The 16,063-nt window shown below is 44.5% G+C and overlaps 1 protein-coding gene across 1 annotated transcript; it reads right to left on the reverse strand.

The window, feature by feature from the left end:
* Nucleotides 1-7,680: 7,680 nt before the first annotated feature.
* Nucleotides 7,681-15,662, reverse strand: LOC129351030 (transmembrane protein 116-like). Its single transcript, XM_055019803.1, is given in 14 exon segments — nucleotides 7,681-7,836; nucleotides 8,616-8,695; nucleotides 8,776-8,920; nucleotides 9,612-9,703; nucleotides 9,706-9,746; nucleotides 9,816-9,858; nucleotides 9,861-9,898; nucleotides 9,974-9,995; nucleotides 9,998-10,022; nucleotides 11,418-11,522; nucleotides 13,197-13,328; nucleotides 13,413-13,473; nucleotides 14,005-14,051; nucleotides 15,079-15,662. Coding segments are annotated over 14 exon segments (1,062 nt in total). The 5' UTR covers nucleotides 15,154-15,662.
* Nucleotides 15,663-16,063: the final 401 nt, after the last annotated feature.

Below are 16,063 nucleotides of genomic sequence, written 5' to 3' on the forward strand. Positions count from 1 at the left end.
AGCAACAAAAGGTCCAACCTGCATGTTCTTTCATGTTTACCTGAGAACATAAAAATGACCTTTGACCTTTGATGTTAAAGCAGAGAGTAAATGTTCCAGCTGAAGGTCAAAGGTCAGCAGGTCTGATTTTTGCATCTCTTTGCTTTGGAAGCAGATCAGGAACATCTGGACTTACAAGATCAGACCAAAGTTCAACTCTGAAAGCTGCTCAGAACCAGAACAGAACCGGAACAGAACCAGAACAGAACCGGAACAGAACCAGAACAGAACCGGAACAGAACCAGAACAGAACCAGAACAGAACCGGAGCAGAACCAGAACAGAACCGGAGCAGAACCAGAACAGAACCAGAGCAGAACCAGAACAGAACCAGAACAGAACCAGAACAGAACCGGAGCAGAACCAGAACAGAACCGGAACAGAACCAGAACAGAACCGGAGCAGAACCAGAACAGAACCGGAACAGAACCAGAACAGAACCGGAGCAGAACCAGAACAGAACCGGAGCAGAACCAGAACAGAACCGGAACAGAACCAGAACAGAAGCGAAGCAGAACCAGAACAGAACCGGAACAGAACCAGAACAGAACCAGAGCAGAACCAGAACAGAACCAGAACAGAACCAGAACAGAACCGGAGCAGAACCAGAACAGAACCGGAACAGAACCAGAACAGAACCGGAGCAGAACCAGAACAGAACCGGAGCAGAACCAGAACAGAACCGGAACAGAACCAGAACAGAACCGGAGCAGAACCAGAACAGAACCGGAACAGAACCAGAACAGAACCGGAGCAGAACCAGAATACAACCAGAACAGAACCGGAGCAAAACCAGAACAGAACCAGAACAGAACCGGAGCAGAACCAGAATAGAACCGGAACAGAACCAGAACAGAACCGGAGCAGAACCAGAACAGAACCGGAGCAAAACCAGAACAGAACCGGAACAGAACCAGAACAGAACCGGAGCAGAAGCGAAGCAGAACCAGAACAGAACCGGAACAGAACCAGAACAGAACCGGAGCAGAACCAGAACAGAACCGGAGCAGAACCAGAACAGAACCGAAGCAGAACCAGAACAGAACCGGAATACAACCAGAACAGAACCAGAACAGAACCGGAGCAAAACCAGAACAGAACCAGAATACAACCAGAACAGAACCAGAACAGAACCGGAGCAGAACCAGAACAGAACCGGAGCAAAACCAGAACAGAACCGGAACAGAACCAGAACAGAACCGGAGCAGAACCAGAACAGAACCGGAACAGAACCAGAACAGAACCGGAGCAGAACCAGAATACAACCAGAACAGAACCGGAGCAAAACCAGAACAGAACCAGAACAGAACCGGAGCAGAACCAGAATAGAACCGGAACAGAACCAGAACAGAACCGGAGCAGAACCAGAACAGAACCGGAGCAAAACCAGAACAGAACCGGTGCAGAACCAGAACAGAACCAGAACAGAACCGGAACAGAACCAGAACAGAACCGGAGCAAAACCAGAACAGAACCAGAACAGAACCGGAGCAGAACCAGAACAGAACCAGAACAGAACCGGAACAGAACCAGAACAGAACCAGAACAGAACCGGAGCAAAACCAGAACAGAACCGGTGCAGAACCAGAACAGAACCAGAACAGAACCGGAACAGAACCAGAACAGAACCGGAGCAGAACCAGAACAGAACCGGAGCAGAACCAGAACAGAACCAGAACAGAACCGGAGCAGAACCGAAGCAGAACCAGAACAGAACCAGAATACAACCAGAACAGAACCGGAGCAAAACCAGAACAGAACCGGAACAGAACCAGAACAGAACCGGAACAGAACCAGAACAGAACCGGAGCAGAACCAGAACAGAACCGGTGCAGAACCAGAACAGAACCAGAACAGAAACAGAATACAACCGGAACAGAACCAGAACAGAACCGGAACAGAACCAGAACAGAACCGGAACAGAACCGGAGCAGAACCAGAATACAACCGGAACAGAACCAGAACAGAACCAGAACAAAACCGGAGCAGAACCAGAACCAGAACAGGTATCAGATATCATCGCTCAGCTGAGGAGTATAAACACATTTTACGTTTCTTTAACAGCAGAGAGGAGAAATCATCAAAAGACAAAATGAAGGTAAATTATGTGAGTGAGTCCCTCTAGCGGACAGGAGTGGAACTGCAACCCAAATTTATAGCAGATTTATGCTAAGCTAGTTGAAAATGAATAGAAATAATCTGGGTTATTCAGCCTGATATGACAGAAAGACAGAGAGGTTCATGTAATTCATTCATTTATAAATATGAATTTAAAACTAAATAAGTGTTTCATATACAAATCAAATTTTGCTAAAATATTGGCTAAATATTTCACTCCATACTAAATGTTTAGTTTGCTAACTAAGTAGTTAGCTAGTAAGAAGCTCAATATTTAGCCAAAAGCTAAAGTTAAGAAGCTAGATCTTGTAGCTAATAACTTAGCTCCTAACCAAATATTTAGTTTGTAAATAAAATGTAGTTAAGATGCTGCATATTTAGCTTAACTGAATTCTTAGTTAGCATGCTAAATATTTATTTTCCAATCAAATATTCAATTCACAAGATAAATATTTTAGCTAATCAGTTAGCTCTAAATATTTAATGTAAAGAGAAAAACGTTGTTTGGAAAATAAAATTATATTTAGCTTGTAGCTAAAAACAGTTTTAGACACAAACTAGTTTTCAAACTAAAAAATTATTTTGAACCCGACATTAATAAATGACTGAATAACATGAACCTGAAAGATCCAACAAGCTGCAGTTTGTTCCTTAGAGGTGGTTCTGCAGAACCAGCTCGTGTTTTTCTGCCTGTTGGACTTTCAGCCTCTGCTGCTGTTATGAAATCTGCAGTAGAAAAGCCCAGTGAGCGCCGAGTGGGAGGAGGTTCTGGACTCTTTATTAGCTGGGCCGGACCTCCGGCCACAGACCTGTCCACCATGATGTTCTGCAGAGTTCTGCTGTGTTCAGCCGCTCTGGTTCTGCTGGTCGGTTCTGTGGAGTCGTCGTCTGGAGGTGAGGCGCCTTCAGAACCGCTCCGCGGTTTGCAGCCCGACTGACTGTTTTCCAACAGGATCCACCGGCCCCCTCAGCTACGACCTGTCCGGTTCCGACCTGACCGACCTCTACAACAAGCGGGTTCACCTGGCGGAGGCGATGCGGCGGCCGCTGGGAAACCTTCCTTTTACATGTGGAGTCATCAGCCACTGCAGCGTTCGGTCAGTGAAACTGAAACCTCCTGATAAATGTAAAGTTTAGCAAAGATCCTGGAGAACCGATGGAGCTGGAGCTCAACTCAGCAGCCAGGAAACATCCAGTCATCAACTACGGAACCAGAACTTATCAAAGTGCCATCAAAATCAACATGTTGCTCAACGCTCCACTGATCATGGTTCTGTTGCTCCAACCAGACGGTTCGAGCCTTAAGGGAACTCAGTGTTTCGGCTGCTCTGCAGTTTTCTGGAAGTTTGTTCCAGATCTGTGGAGCATAGAAGCTGAATGCTTCTATGCAGAACCAGAACCAGGAGACCTGGAAGGTTGATCCAGCAGTAGCAGATCTTTAAAATGTTCTTCAGCTGATGGAAGACCGACTTTGGAACCTTCTTTATGTGGCTTTGAAGGTCAGAGGTCAGCCTAAGTTCTAGTTTCCAGCCGGACGAGCTGAATATGACTCCAGATTTATAACTCTAGATTCATAACTCTAGATCTATGACTCTAGATTGTTCCTCTTTAGGTCCAAAGACTGGACCTTCAGTTTTGTTTCTTTCCATCCACACATTTCTGTCCTCAGGTGGGTTCGAAGGTCAGCTGGTGACGTTGTAATTTAGGGATGAGTATCATCTGTGTTGTCATGGTAACTGATCCTGAGAGCTCCTGGTTCCTTTCTCAGATCTATAATTTAAACCCGGTTTGAGTTGTTGGATCCGGTTCTGATCTGTTTGGGTCAGAACTGATCAGCTGTGATCAGAACAGCTTCAAATCCGGTTTTCTCTCTGGAGTCTTTTTTCAGGAGTTAAAGGGCCAGTATTGAGTAAGTATCGCCATCTTGTGGTGAGGTTAGTTATAGCAATCAGAGGTAAATTTCACATCACTTCAAGATGGCGGCTCTGTGACCTTCAAGATGGCGGCTCTGAAACCTTCAAGATGGGGGCTCTGTAACCCTCAAGATGGCGGCTCTGAAACCTTCAAGATGGCGGCTCTGTAACCTTCAAGATGGCGGCTCTGTAACCTTGTGGTTTCTCTGCAGAGTGACTCTGGCTGACCAATCTCAGTGGTTGATCCATAAAGGAGGCGGATACGGGATTTTCTCTCAGACGGTGGTGACCGATGCTTGACACATGAGCTCCAGGTGGGAGGTGAGCAGCAAACATACCAAACATCTGAGGTACAACAGCGCCACCAAGTGTTAGTGGTCAGGACTGGTTGATGTTGTTTTGACTGGTTGGGTTTCTGGGATCCAACTGTTAGCTGACATTGAGAAAATTCGAGAAGCCGGACTTTCCCCAGTCCAGAACCAGTTTGGACTGGTTTTTGAGACCAGTGACTGTGGGAAAGCTGCATGTTTGTTCTGACTATAAGACATTTATGGGACATCACGAGAATACTTAAATTATACAACTTTCTCCTCCATATGTTTTTACCATCTCATTTGATCTTACTAAACACCAGTTTGTTTCTGTGAAAAAGTCGCCCATTTTTCCACATTAGTTTGTTTCCAGCGTTCCTTTTTCTCCACCTGCTCTTTTGTTTCAAACGCCGCTGATCAACAGGGTGAGTTTCTGGAGAAAAGTCTCTGTTTCCAGATGCTTGTAGCATCTGGAAAGGCTGCTGTAGCAGGCTACAAAACAAGGCTGAGACGAAGCAGACGGAGCAGCATCACCTCCAACCTGCTTATTCCTCTGAGGTTCCTGATGGAAACGTCCAGGTCCGTTAAATAAAAATGTGATTTTTGCAGATTTATACTGATTGCAAGTCGTCAAGCTGCTGAATTTGGAACAGCGCATGGCAGCCACTTTAGTTTTGGACAAATGAACCCATCAACTGGCTTAACAACAGTCCAACGTTACGGACTGAAGATTTTTACTAAAAGTTGTCAAAAGTCCACATCAGCAACATATGATATGATGAAAACAAGAAATTAATACATGTTTCAAAGACAATAAATGTAATTTACATGCAAAACGGTGTTGGAAGGTTGAACTTGATGATCTATGGATTGAAATAATCAAATATAGGTAAGACATTTAAATCCTAACATTTAAATCTTCACAGTGGGAGCAGGAAGAGCCTGCAGTGATGTCACTTCCGGGTTGTTCAGGAAATTGGACTGAACCATTATTTATAAAAAAAGAGGGATTGGTTTGTTGTTACTGGGTTAAACAAAACTGGAGGGACGTGATTAAAAAGTTCTGTTTTATAAATAATTCATGTGTTTTATCCTAATTCTTTTTTTGTGTTAAAGTATAATAAAAATGTTTATGTTATTATAAATAACTTTCAGTTTCTGGCTATTTGTATTTGTTTTATATTCAGTGAAGAGTTAACAGTGGGAACATGGCTGACCTCCACAACACATAAAAACTATCAAAACATCATTTTTAAAATATGTTTGCATGTTGCATTACCAGGACACATGGATATCACCAGTGCTTGATTTTCTCAAATAATGTTTTTTGCATTACATGGAAATCTATGAGATAAAGACACAAAAAGCACCAAATTCAGTAAAGGACCCGGATGTCATTCATCTTCTTCTGAACTGATACTAAACTAGAAAAACCAACAATGAATCGATATATTTACCAATACTGAGGCGATGTCCGAGGCAAGCGGGACCAGGCGACCCAGTTAGCATTAGCATTAGCGTTAGCATTAGCTAGGAAGGAAAATGCTTCTCTGGACCAACGTGGCCTTCAACCATCGTGAAGTTTGTCCTCACTGAGCTTCTGTACCTGAGAATCTTGAACCGAAGCTCCAGAGACGTCATTACGCTCCAACATTACGCTATTCAGATGTCGCCATTCTGTCGGCGCTGTTTGTCCGAACATCCGGGAAACCGTGACGTCATGTGCGAGCAGCGCCACAGAAGCTCTTTGGCAGCTTCCCAAAAAAAATAAATAAATAAATAAAAAATCTTTGGCAACTTCCTTCCGGAAATTGTTTCATGATGGACCCACTTCCTGTCTGCAGGTCTACAAGTTCAAGGACTTCCGGGGAACCAAGACGGTCTCGGACCTTGTTGGAGCCGGAGGCCCGACTACCGGCTGATCGGGGACAACTGCCACAATGCCTGTGACAACATCATGAATCACTGAATTTTCCATCATTTCTGATAATAAACATGAAGCCTGAACGTGTTGTGTCATTTTTATTCCACTAGAGGGCGCAAAGCAACAGAAATTGATCACCTGCCGGTTAAGAACCAAAACATGTTCCGGTTCTGAACACCTTATATTCTGGAGACTACTTAGTACCTGGTCCGAGAGGGGACCACCGGGGCCAACTGGGACCAGCAGGGATGAACTGGGACCAACAAGGGGAGGAACTCTGGTTCCGGTCGGCCGGGTCCAGACGGACAGAACCAACAGAGATCAGTTAGTTTGAGAAGCTGCGGGTCTCTGAAGTTCCGGTTTCATGATTTTGGTCAAACTGTGCAAGTTTTGCTCCCAGGAGGAGAGCAGAGGAAGAGCTGCTGCTCTGATGGAAACAGGCTGGGGAGGGGCAGCAAAACACCGTACAGAAATTAAAAACTGAAAGAAACTCATCAAAAATTTCAGTTTTCCAAAACTTAAGCATCTGAACTCTGCTTGTCATCTTTAACAAACGACCAGTTTGACTTTTTACTGTTCATTTTATTTTTTTTATGTTTTCCATCAATAATCTTTGACACTTTTATTAGTTCTGAAACATAAAAATGCTGAGATGCAAAGAAAAGGTGAAAAATAAATGCAACAATTAAGTTCAAACTTTTCTTCAAATTACAAAAATAAAGTAATATTATTATAAACAGTCAGAATGAGAAAATAAAGTTAAAAAAAATAACACGAGAAAGTCGGAACAGTAAAATAAAATAAGTTGTAAAAACAAGAATAAAATTGTAACAAGTTGAAAGAGTTGAAAAATAAAAATGTGAATAAATTTTACATTCAGTTGATTGTTGGGATTTTAAAATTTCGAATAATTCAATGTTTTCCAGTTCACATTTCTTTTCTCGTGTTAATTTTTAAAAACTTAATAGTCAGTTTTATTTATTCTGCCAACTTTCAGAAAGAAAATCCACAAAATAAATGAAACAACTAAAAATCTAAATTAAACCAGTTTGTAAAAACCTTTCAGGTAATTTCTGGTCACTGAAGCAATTTTATAAGCTGAAAAACTTCAAAATAAAAGCATGTCAGTCCAAACTGATGATTTCACTTCCTGAGGTCAGAGGTCGCTGACAGCGCTCCGACTGAGCGACCTTTCTCAACCCCCTTCTCTCTTCCTCTTTTCTCGCCTCGGTGGTTCAGGACCAGAGGTGGAAGATGCAGCCGCGGAGTTTTTCCTCCGGTGGAAAGCGAAAGTTAACGCCTCGAGTCTTTGTGGCAGAAAGCAGCAGAAAAGCCCCCACCCCCACCCGCTGCTGAGCCGCTCACCCCTGACCCCCTCAGGTGAGATAGTTCCTGGTCTGCTGGGAGCGCAGCAGCGGCGTCTGCGTGTCCAGGTCTCTGGAGAAGAAGGACAGGCCAGCGCGGCGGAGGTGTAGGCGCGTCCAGCCGTACACCAGGCAGTTGAGGAAACCCTGAGAGGCCGAAGTGAAGGCCTAGAAAATACACACTGTCACTTTAAGAACAGAAACAGGAACAAAAACAACACAAAGTGACCTGAAAGAGGCAGCATCAGGTGTTTTCACTTTCTGACTATGTTACCTTCAGGTGCTATAAAAATTACTTCTTGAAACTGGATCTCTGTCCCTTTAAGAAGGTCCAGCTGAAAACTTTCAGTTTTCTGTTCCAATCATTATTTACAGTGTAGGTGTTTCTTGTTGTTGTTTTTTTAAACTTCTCTCACAAAATAAAACTTCCTCAACCAAACATCTGGATTTTACCAACAATTCATTTACACTTTGCAGTTGTAAAAGAAATTCTATTAAATATGACTTTAAGGAAAATTTACTTCCTGACTTAGCACCTTGAAATTGTGCCTCTGTCTCTTTAAGAAGCTCCGCCTCCAGGAAGTCGTCCCAATATGGCTCTCTTTAACCCTTTAATGTTTTTACCAGCACTGCTTTGAGCAGCAGCTCCTATAACAAGCTCAGCAGTTGTTTGCTAATTGTTGCTGGCTAGTCTGAAGGAGCAGAGTGGGGAGGCGGGGCTAGGTCTACCCAGGTGTTTCAACAGCTGAATGGTCGCCATGGAGATCAGAGAACTAACGGTACATTTCTGTTATATTTATGAACAATAAATGTGACATGATGGAAAATCTGACACTGGCCCTTTAAAAATCACCAAAACATCTCTTGATTAAAACGTGAAGCCTGATCAGTTGGAGCTCCAGGTATCGGCCCGGAGCAACCCGATCGGCGCCGAGTGCAGCGCTGACCTCAGATATGTAGAGGCAGACGCCCGCCACACCGTGACCCGTCGACGGCTTCGCCACCCGCAGGAACGCCAACGCCACGGCTGAAACAGAACGCACAGGGTAAACGAGACACCGTCGCCCCGCTGAGCGGCGGGTGTCACGGATCAGAACCGGAACACACCTGGACCCCAGCAGAACACGAACACTAGTGGGTACAGCAGCATCCGCACGTCCATCACCCGGAACAAGGCTCGCTGCTCATTGCCGAGGTAACCGCTGGACGTCACCGCCCGCCGGTAAACGCACCGCGCCTTGACCACCAGAACCTGGAACCAGAACCACAGAACCTCATCGTACAGAACCACAACGAAACTGCATCATAAGACCTGAGTGGACGGGTCAGGAACCGGGTCAGAGGTCAGGGTAAATGAAGCCTTGACACCCAGGGCTTTACCCCTCTACCTACACACAGGGCTTTACCCCTCTACATACACCCGGGGTTTTACCCCTCTACATACACCCGGGGTTTTACCCCTCTACATACACCCGGGGTTTTACCCCTCTACATACACCCGGGGTTTTACCCCTCTACATACACCCGGGGTTTTACCCCTCTACATACACCCGGGGTTTTACCCCTCTACATACACCCAGGGCTTTACCCCTCTACATACACCCAGGGCTTTACCCCTCTACATACACCCAGGGCTTTACCCCTCTACATACACCCAGGGCTTTACCCCTCTACATACACCCAGGGCTTTACCCTTCTACATACACCCAGGGCTTTACCCCTCTACATACACCCAGGGCTTTACCCCTCTACAAACACCCAGGGTTTTACCCCTCTACATACACCGGGGTTTTACCCCTCTACATACACCCGGGGTTTTACCCCTCTACATACCCGGGGTTTTACCCCTCTACATACACCCAGGGCTTTACCCCTCTACCTACACCCAGGGCTTTACCCCTCTACATACAGCCAGGGCTTTACCCCTCTACCCCTCAGCTCACCGTGATGCCCAGCAGGGTGAGGAGGAAGCTGCTGAGGAAGACTCCGATCTGGTAGGTGTGCAGGAAGCTGCAGCTGCGGCTGAGCTGCTGCCGCCCGGCTGCAGGAACAGCGCTCCGGTGTGCATCAGCAGACACCTGCAACACAGACACAGCATCAGCTCCGGACAGCGCCGCCGCGCTAACCTGTCTCAGACGAGTCCTCACCTGTACGGCTCACTAAAGTTGACCTGGCAGTGGCTGACGTTCCTTGTACGAAGACCGGGACCATGAGCAGCGCCGGAACCAGACTGAAACGGGAGAAACGGGTCAGCGGGGGGAGAACGGTCCAGGTTCACCTGCTGCTGGTTGCAGCCTGCACTCACCTTGACAACACGGCAATCATTTCGCTTTCAGCGACATGGTGTTGGAAAACTGAGGAAAGAAAAGATGCCAAGAATCAGAACCTCATCCAGGAACCAACAGATGTTTAACGCTCACCTGGTTTTATGGCAAAATATGGACATAAACATTTTAAAGACTGTTTGCTTCTTTAATAATAATAATACTTTTATGAACATTTTAGCTTTAGATTTCCTCTTCCTAAAGGCTAAACCAAGCTAACATTTACAACCTTTCAATATTATTTAAGAAATAGAAAGACAACTTTACATAAAGCTACTCTATGTCAACATGAATGAGTTGACAGAGCAAAGCTAACATAATGTTTAGATAAAGCATGTTAAACTGTTATGAGATTATCCAGTGTCTCATAGTTACAACTTTAAAACTTCAAATTATGACTTCCTGTTTGGCTCTTATTTTTGTCTTTTGGCAGAAATGGCCTTCCATAGAAAGCAGATAGCTTTAATGTCACTTCAAACAGAAGAAGACAAAAACGATAAAATAAAAGTTATGTTGAATCTGATTAAAGCTTCTGCTGCTTAATGGATCTTTAATATGGCTCTGTGGAGCTATATTCAACATGGCTACCGTTCAACATGGCTACTATTCAACATGGCTACCGTTCAAACATGGCTACTATTCAACATGGCTACCGTTCAACATGGCTACCGTTCAACATGGCTACTGTTCAACATGGCTACCGTTCAACATGGCTACTATTCAACATGGCTACTGTTCAACATGGCTACTGTTCAACATGGCTACCGTTCAAACATGGCTACTATTCAACATGGCTACTGTTCAACATGGCTACTGTTCAACATGGCTACTGTTCAACATGGCTACTATTCAACATGGCTACCGTTCAACATGGCTACTATTCAACATGGCTACCGTTCAACATGGCTACTATTCAACATGGCTACTGTTCAACATGGCTACTGTTCAACATGGCTACCGTTCAAACATGGCTACTATTCAACATGGCTACTGTTCAACATGGCTACTGTTCAACATGGCTACTGTTCAACATGGCTACCGTTCAACATGGCTACCGTTCAACATGGCTACTATTCAACATGGCTACTGTTCAACATGGCTACTGTTCAACATGGCTACTGTTCAACATGGCTACCGTTCAACATGGCTACCGTTCAAACATGGCTACTATTCAACATGGCTACTGTTCAACATGGCTACTGTTCAACATGGCTACTGTTCAACATGGCTACCGTTCAACATGGCTACCGTTCAACATGGCTACTGTTCACATGGCTACCGTTCAAACATGGCTACTATTCAACATGGCTACTGTTCAACATGGCTACCGTTCAAACATGGCTACTATTCAACATGGCTACTATTCAACATGGCTACTATTCAACATGGCTACTATTCAACATGGCTACCATTCAATATGGCTACCTGTATGGAGTAGCCGCTGAAGCAGCTGTTGAACTTCTCTCTGGTCAGCGTGTAAAGGTTCCACACGTAGTTCAGCGTGAAGAAGAAGGAGGCCATGTACAGAATCTGAAACAGAACAAAACGGTCCGTCTGGTTCCGACAGTAACGAGTTAAACCAGCAGCGGCGGACAATAGATGTAGGTCAGGCGTGTTTCTGCGTCCTGGTCCTGCTGCTCCATTTCCTCCTCAGTGACCAGTTCAGGACAGGTTCTGGTTGTTTGAGCCAAACGGGCCGGAACCTGCTGATCCCGCCTGCTTCCCGTCCTCGAGGTCCAGTTTAGGTTCTGTTGTCCTGCTTACTTTCTAACTTGGAATGCGTCACGTAAAGTGAAAATGACGTCATGGCTTTGAAAGAGCTCTGGGTTTCACATCCAAACCCAAACCGCCAAATACCGGAGCGAAAGAGGAACCGCCGGGCCCGGACTGGAATCCGACCCGGTTTCACCACCGAGCAACGACTCAGGACAAAATGGAGGAACAAGCCAACAAATAAAATGGACTCAACTGTATTTATATATTAAAAATCATCCACTTTTGTCTTCTTCCGGCTGCAGTATTTACTTTTATTCACGTTTTAAGTTTAAGGGTTAGAAATGGGAGAAAACTCCTTATCGAGCTAGCTTTGCGGCACTTAGCGCCTGTTTACGCATGCGCAGTGACCTAAGAATTTTTCGTTGTAATGCAAGTGAAGGAACATTACCGCCCCCAACTGGTGAGGCCAGCCTCTGCATCAACCAAGTGACGACACTTTATTTTGATATGAGGGGTTGATGTGTTTTTTATGGCATGTGATCTATATCATATTTCATGTTATGTGATTGACCTCTGTGGCTGACTGTTGACCCCACAGGATTTATCTGCCAAATGTAAAACTCAAAGCTGCTGGGGGAAAACCCCAGACAGCAGCTTCCAGTTCAGCTCCTGGTGTCAAAAATAAACCTGAAAACAGAAAACACTAAACTCTACTTTCAGAGGAACTTTCTAAAGCTAAAAACAAAATGTTTATGCTTTAATCTCAGAAAAACAAAATGTTCTCCAGCCTCTAAATTCTCACAAACTTAACCTGAATCAATTTTATTCACTTTAAACTTTATTTTTACACCTGGCTGAACTGATCTTTTCTCATTCTGCTACTTTCTCCTACTACTCTCCGATTTGCATCATTTGCTGTTGTTCAACTTAGGGATGAGAATCTGTCGTACCATTTATAACATATTTTGTTATAAATGATCAGTTTTGATCTACTGTAGGATAATTTTCAGTTACTGATGATAAATAATAAATCTGTGTTATTTTTACAGTTTGAACAAATTTAGTTTGTTCAATAAATTTCATCTTAGTTCAGTGAAAAAAAATCACACTTTTTATTTTTATCTTCAGGATCCTGTTTCATATGGAAATGTTTTTCAATATTCATGTTTGTGGTTCAGTTACCTAAAAAATAAGTAATATCGTTTGTTTTTTTTATCTTAATCATTATCATAATAGTCATCTTTCATTGAAACCAAACAGGATTTTTGAGTTGAATCCACTGAAATGTTTCAGTGGGAACCAGCAGCTCAGCCTGCAGCTGCTTCTGACGGGTCCAGGCTGCGGTTTCTGTTTGAGGAAGCTGAGATTTTCTAACAGTGAAGGCTTTGAGGAGGAAAAAGGAGCCACTTCCCGATAAAACTCATAGAAATCCCTCAAAGTTCCCCAGAAATCCCGCCAGACTCCCCGGAGCGGCGGCGCGGCCGTTACCTGCTCCACGGTGTGCAGGTTGTAGCAGAGCAGGCTCAGGCGGTCGCAGCGCTGAGAGTAGAGGACGGCGCCGACCAGCCAGCAGGCGGCGAGCAGCAGGTCGGCCACGCTCAGCTGGAACAGAGGCTGCAGCTGCAAACAGGACAGCGGCAGTCAGACACCGGACCTCTGACCCCTCAGGTCAAAGGTCAGCCGGACGACCTCGAAGGCACTGACCTCGGGCGTCTGGCTGAGTCTGGGAATAATCAGGGAGATGATGGAGCCAGAGCCAACAATGCTGCAAATATTCAGAGAAAATGTTTAAAAGTGATATTAAAACACATTGAATGTTTCTGAACCAGGATGAAACACAAATCAAGGAGAAACTACTGCAAGCGAAGCTGAAATGAAAGAAATGAGCAAAAATCTCAACATCCTTTCAAATATTTTCTCAGGTAAATTACAAACTAACATAAGTTTAGCTAAATTAAATGAAACTATCGTAGCTCTGCACAAACAGGAACTTTGTCTGTCTGTCTGTCATTTACACATTTTGTCCTTTTTAAAGAAATTTACTATAAACTTTCAATAAAATATATGAAATATAAAAACAAATGTAACTTTTATTTCAAAATCTTTTAAAGACCTTTGCTTCTCATCTACCTCTGCATCGCCATGGAAACGTCACCTTGACGTCCAGAACCAGAACCGGCAGAACCAGAACCGGACCAAGACGTCCAGAACAGCTAAAATTAGCCTAAAATCTGTTCCTTCCTGAAATGTTTTCACTGCAGAAACAAATAAATGTCATTTAATCCGAGGAACCGACCTGAACGACGCCATGATGAGCTGGATCCACCGGACCGCTTCGTACACCTGCAGGGGAAAACAGCACGTTCAGAACCCTGCAGAACCGACCAGAACCCAGCAGAACCGACCAGAACCCAGCAGAACCGACCAGAACCCAGCAGAACCGACCAGAACCCAGCAGAACCCTGCAGAACCGACCAGAACCCAGCAGAACCGACCAGAACCCATCAGAACCGACCAGAACCCAGCAGAACCGACCAGAACCCTGCAGAACCGACCAGAACCCAGCAGAACCGACCAGAACCCAGCAGAACCGACCAGAACCCATCAGAACCGATGCTGATACGGATCTTCTCTTTACCTCCCAAAGCGTTCGTCTCACTCAAATATTAAGTTGAACATAAAGGAAAATTTATCAATCAAAATATTTAAATCGAGCTAAAAAACTTTATTAAGATAAACTTTAGTTACATATTTAATTCGATAATTAAACTATATTTATCTTAATAACTAAAGTGAAATATTTACAAAGCATGGTGTTCACTTTTACACTAAATATGCAGTTAGCAAATGAAATACATAAACCTGCTATTAAATTTAGTCTTTGCTCATTTTAGGATTTTTGTTTTTGGGTAAAATATTCCAGAACATTTCTAAATGAAGGAATAACTTGGTGAAAATCTGAGGTTTAATAATCCAGATTACTGCTGTTAATCCCAATTACTGGATCCAACAGGAAAGTGAACTATTGAGGGATCAATGAGGAGAATCTGCTGCGGCGGAACCGGTTCGGCTCCCTGGACCCAGAGCCTGTCAGTCTGTGCGGAGGGAATAATGACCCACAGCGTTAAAACTAAAATAAACGGAAAGAAATAAAGAACCAGAAACACTTCATTACATGTTTATAGTTTCTATACCAATGAAAGAAGTCCACTTTTTTTTTTTTTACTGAAGTTTCAAAAGTTTAAATTTGATGTTCCAATAATTAAATGGAAAAACTTCCTTTCTCCAGATGAAATAATGAGGGTTTTGCTGCTTTTCCAGATAATTTGGCAGCTTTTAGAGCAGAATCAGAGACATGTCCCGAACTCACCTGGGTCCAGTCCAAGGCCGCCGTGGTGTTGGCCTCCGGGCTGCGGGGCAGGCTGAGCATCAGCGGGGGAAACATGCTGGGGCAGGAGAGCTCTCTGGAGGAGCAGAACCAGGAACTGGCTTTTATCCTGCGGGGGGCGGGGCTTACCGCGTTAACCCCGCCCACCTGGCGGAGCTGCGGGTTTGTCTCTCAGGAGGTAGATTCTGGTTTCCTTATCGACTCTCTGATTGGATCAGAGCCGAGCTTCAGCTCCCATCCGGAGGTTCTGACCTCTTCTGGAACCCGAACCACAGAGTTACTGAGAATGTCTGCTGGCGCCCCCTGCTGGAGGAGATCCCGACCAGCTTCTGCCCCCATCAGTTCCTGTCAGTGGATCTGAGTTCAGCCTGGTTTCCATTGCAGTCCTTCCTTCCTCATATTCATCACATTAGGACTTAAAATGAGTTTCCAGTCTGGAAAGAACAGAAACTAGTGAAGCTTGGAGAGAAACTAAACGTTTCAGAGACTTTAGCTGCTTTTCTGCCAGGAGGTTAAATATGGAGAATAATGAGATCCAAGCAAACGTGACCAGATCTGAAATCAGCCACCATCTGACATCATTTTGAGACAATTAATAATAATTTAGGACATCTTCCCCTCCTGTTGGTCCAGTTCTATTGGAATCAGAACTACAACCTGTTCCCCTCCTGGCCTATGGGGGCGCTGCATAAAGAACCACTGAAGGAAACGACACAAAAACCTCTGTAGACACTGAGAGCAACTTCCTGCTTCACCCGATGGAAACAAGATGGAGGCGTCAAGATTTCTCTTTAGTCTTTGACTGAAGACCAGAAGCGCTAGGCTAGCATGTTAGCTTTGGCTGTACTTACCCAGAATGCCCTGTGCTGTAGTCCACTTCCTGCTTTTGGAGCGCTCTCTGATCCGCTTGGCGTTCAGATTCAAACCGAATCAGAGTTCACTTCAACCGAACCCAGACCGAGGTTTG

Source organism: Poeciliopsis prolifica, unplaced genomic scaffold (assembly GCF_027474105.1).
Source record: "Poeciliopsis prolifica strain line A6 unplaced genomic scaffold, Auburn_PproV2 SCAFFOLD063, whole genome shotgun sequence".
NCBI classification, from domain to species: Eukaryota; Metazoa; Chordata; class Actinopteri; order Cyprinodontiformes; family Poeciliidae; genus Poeciliopsis; species Poeciliopsis prolifica.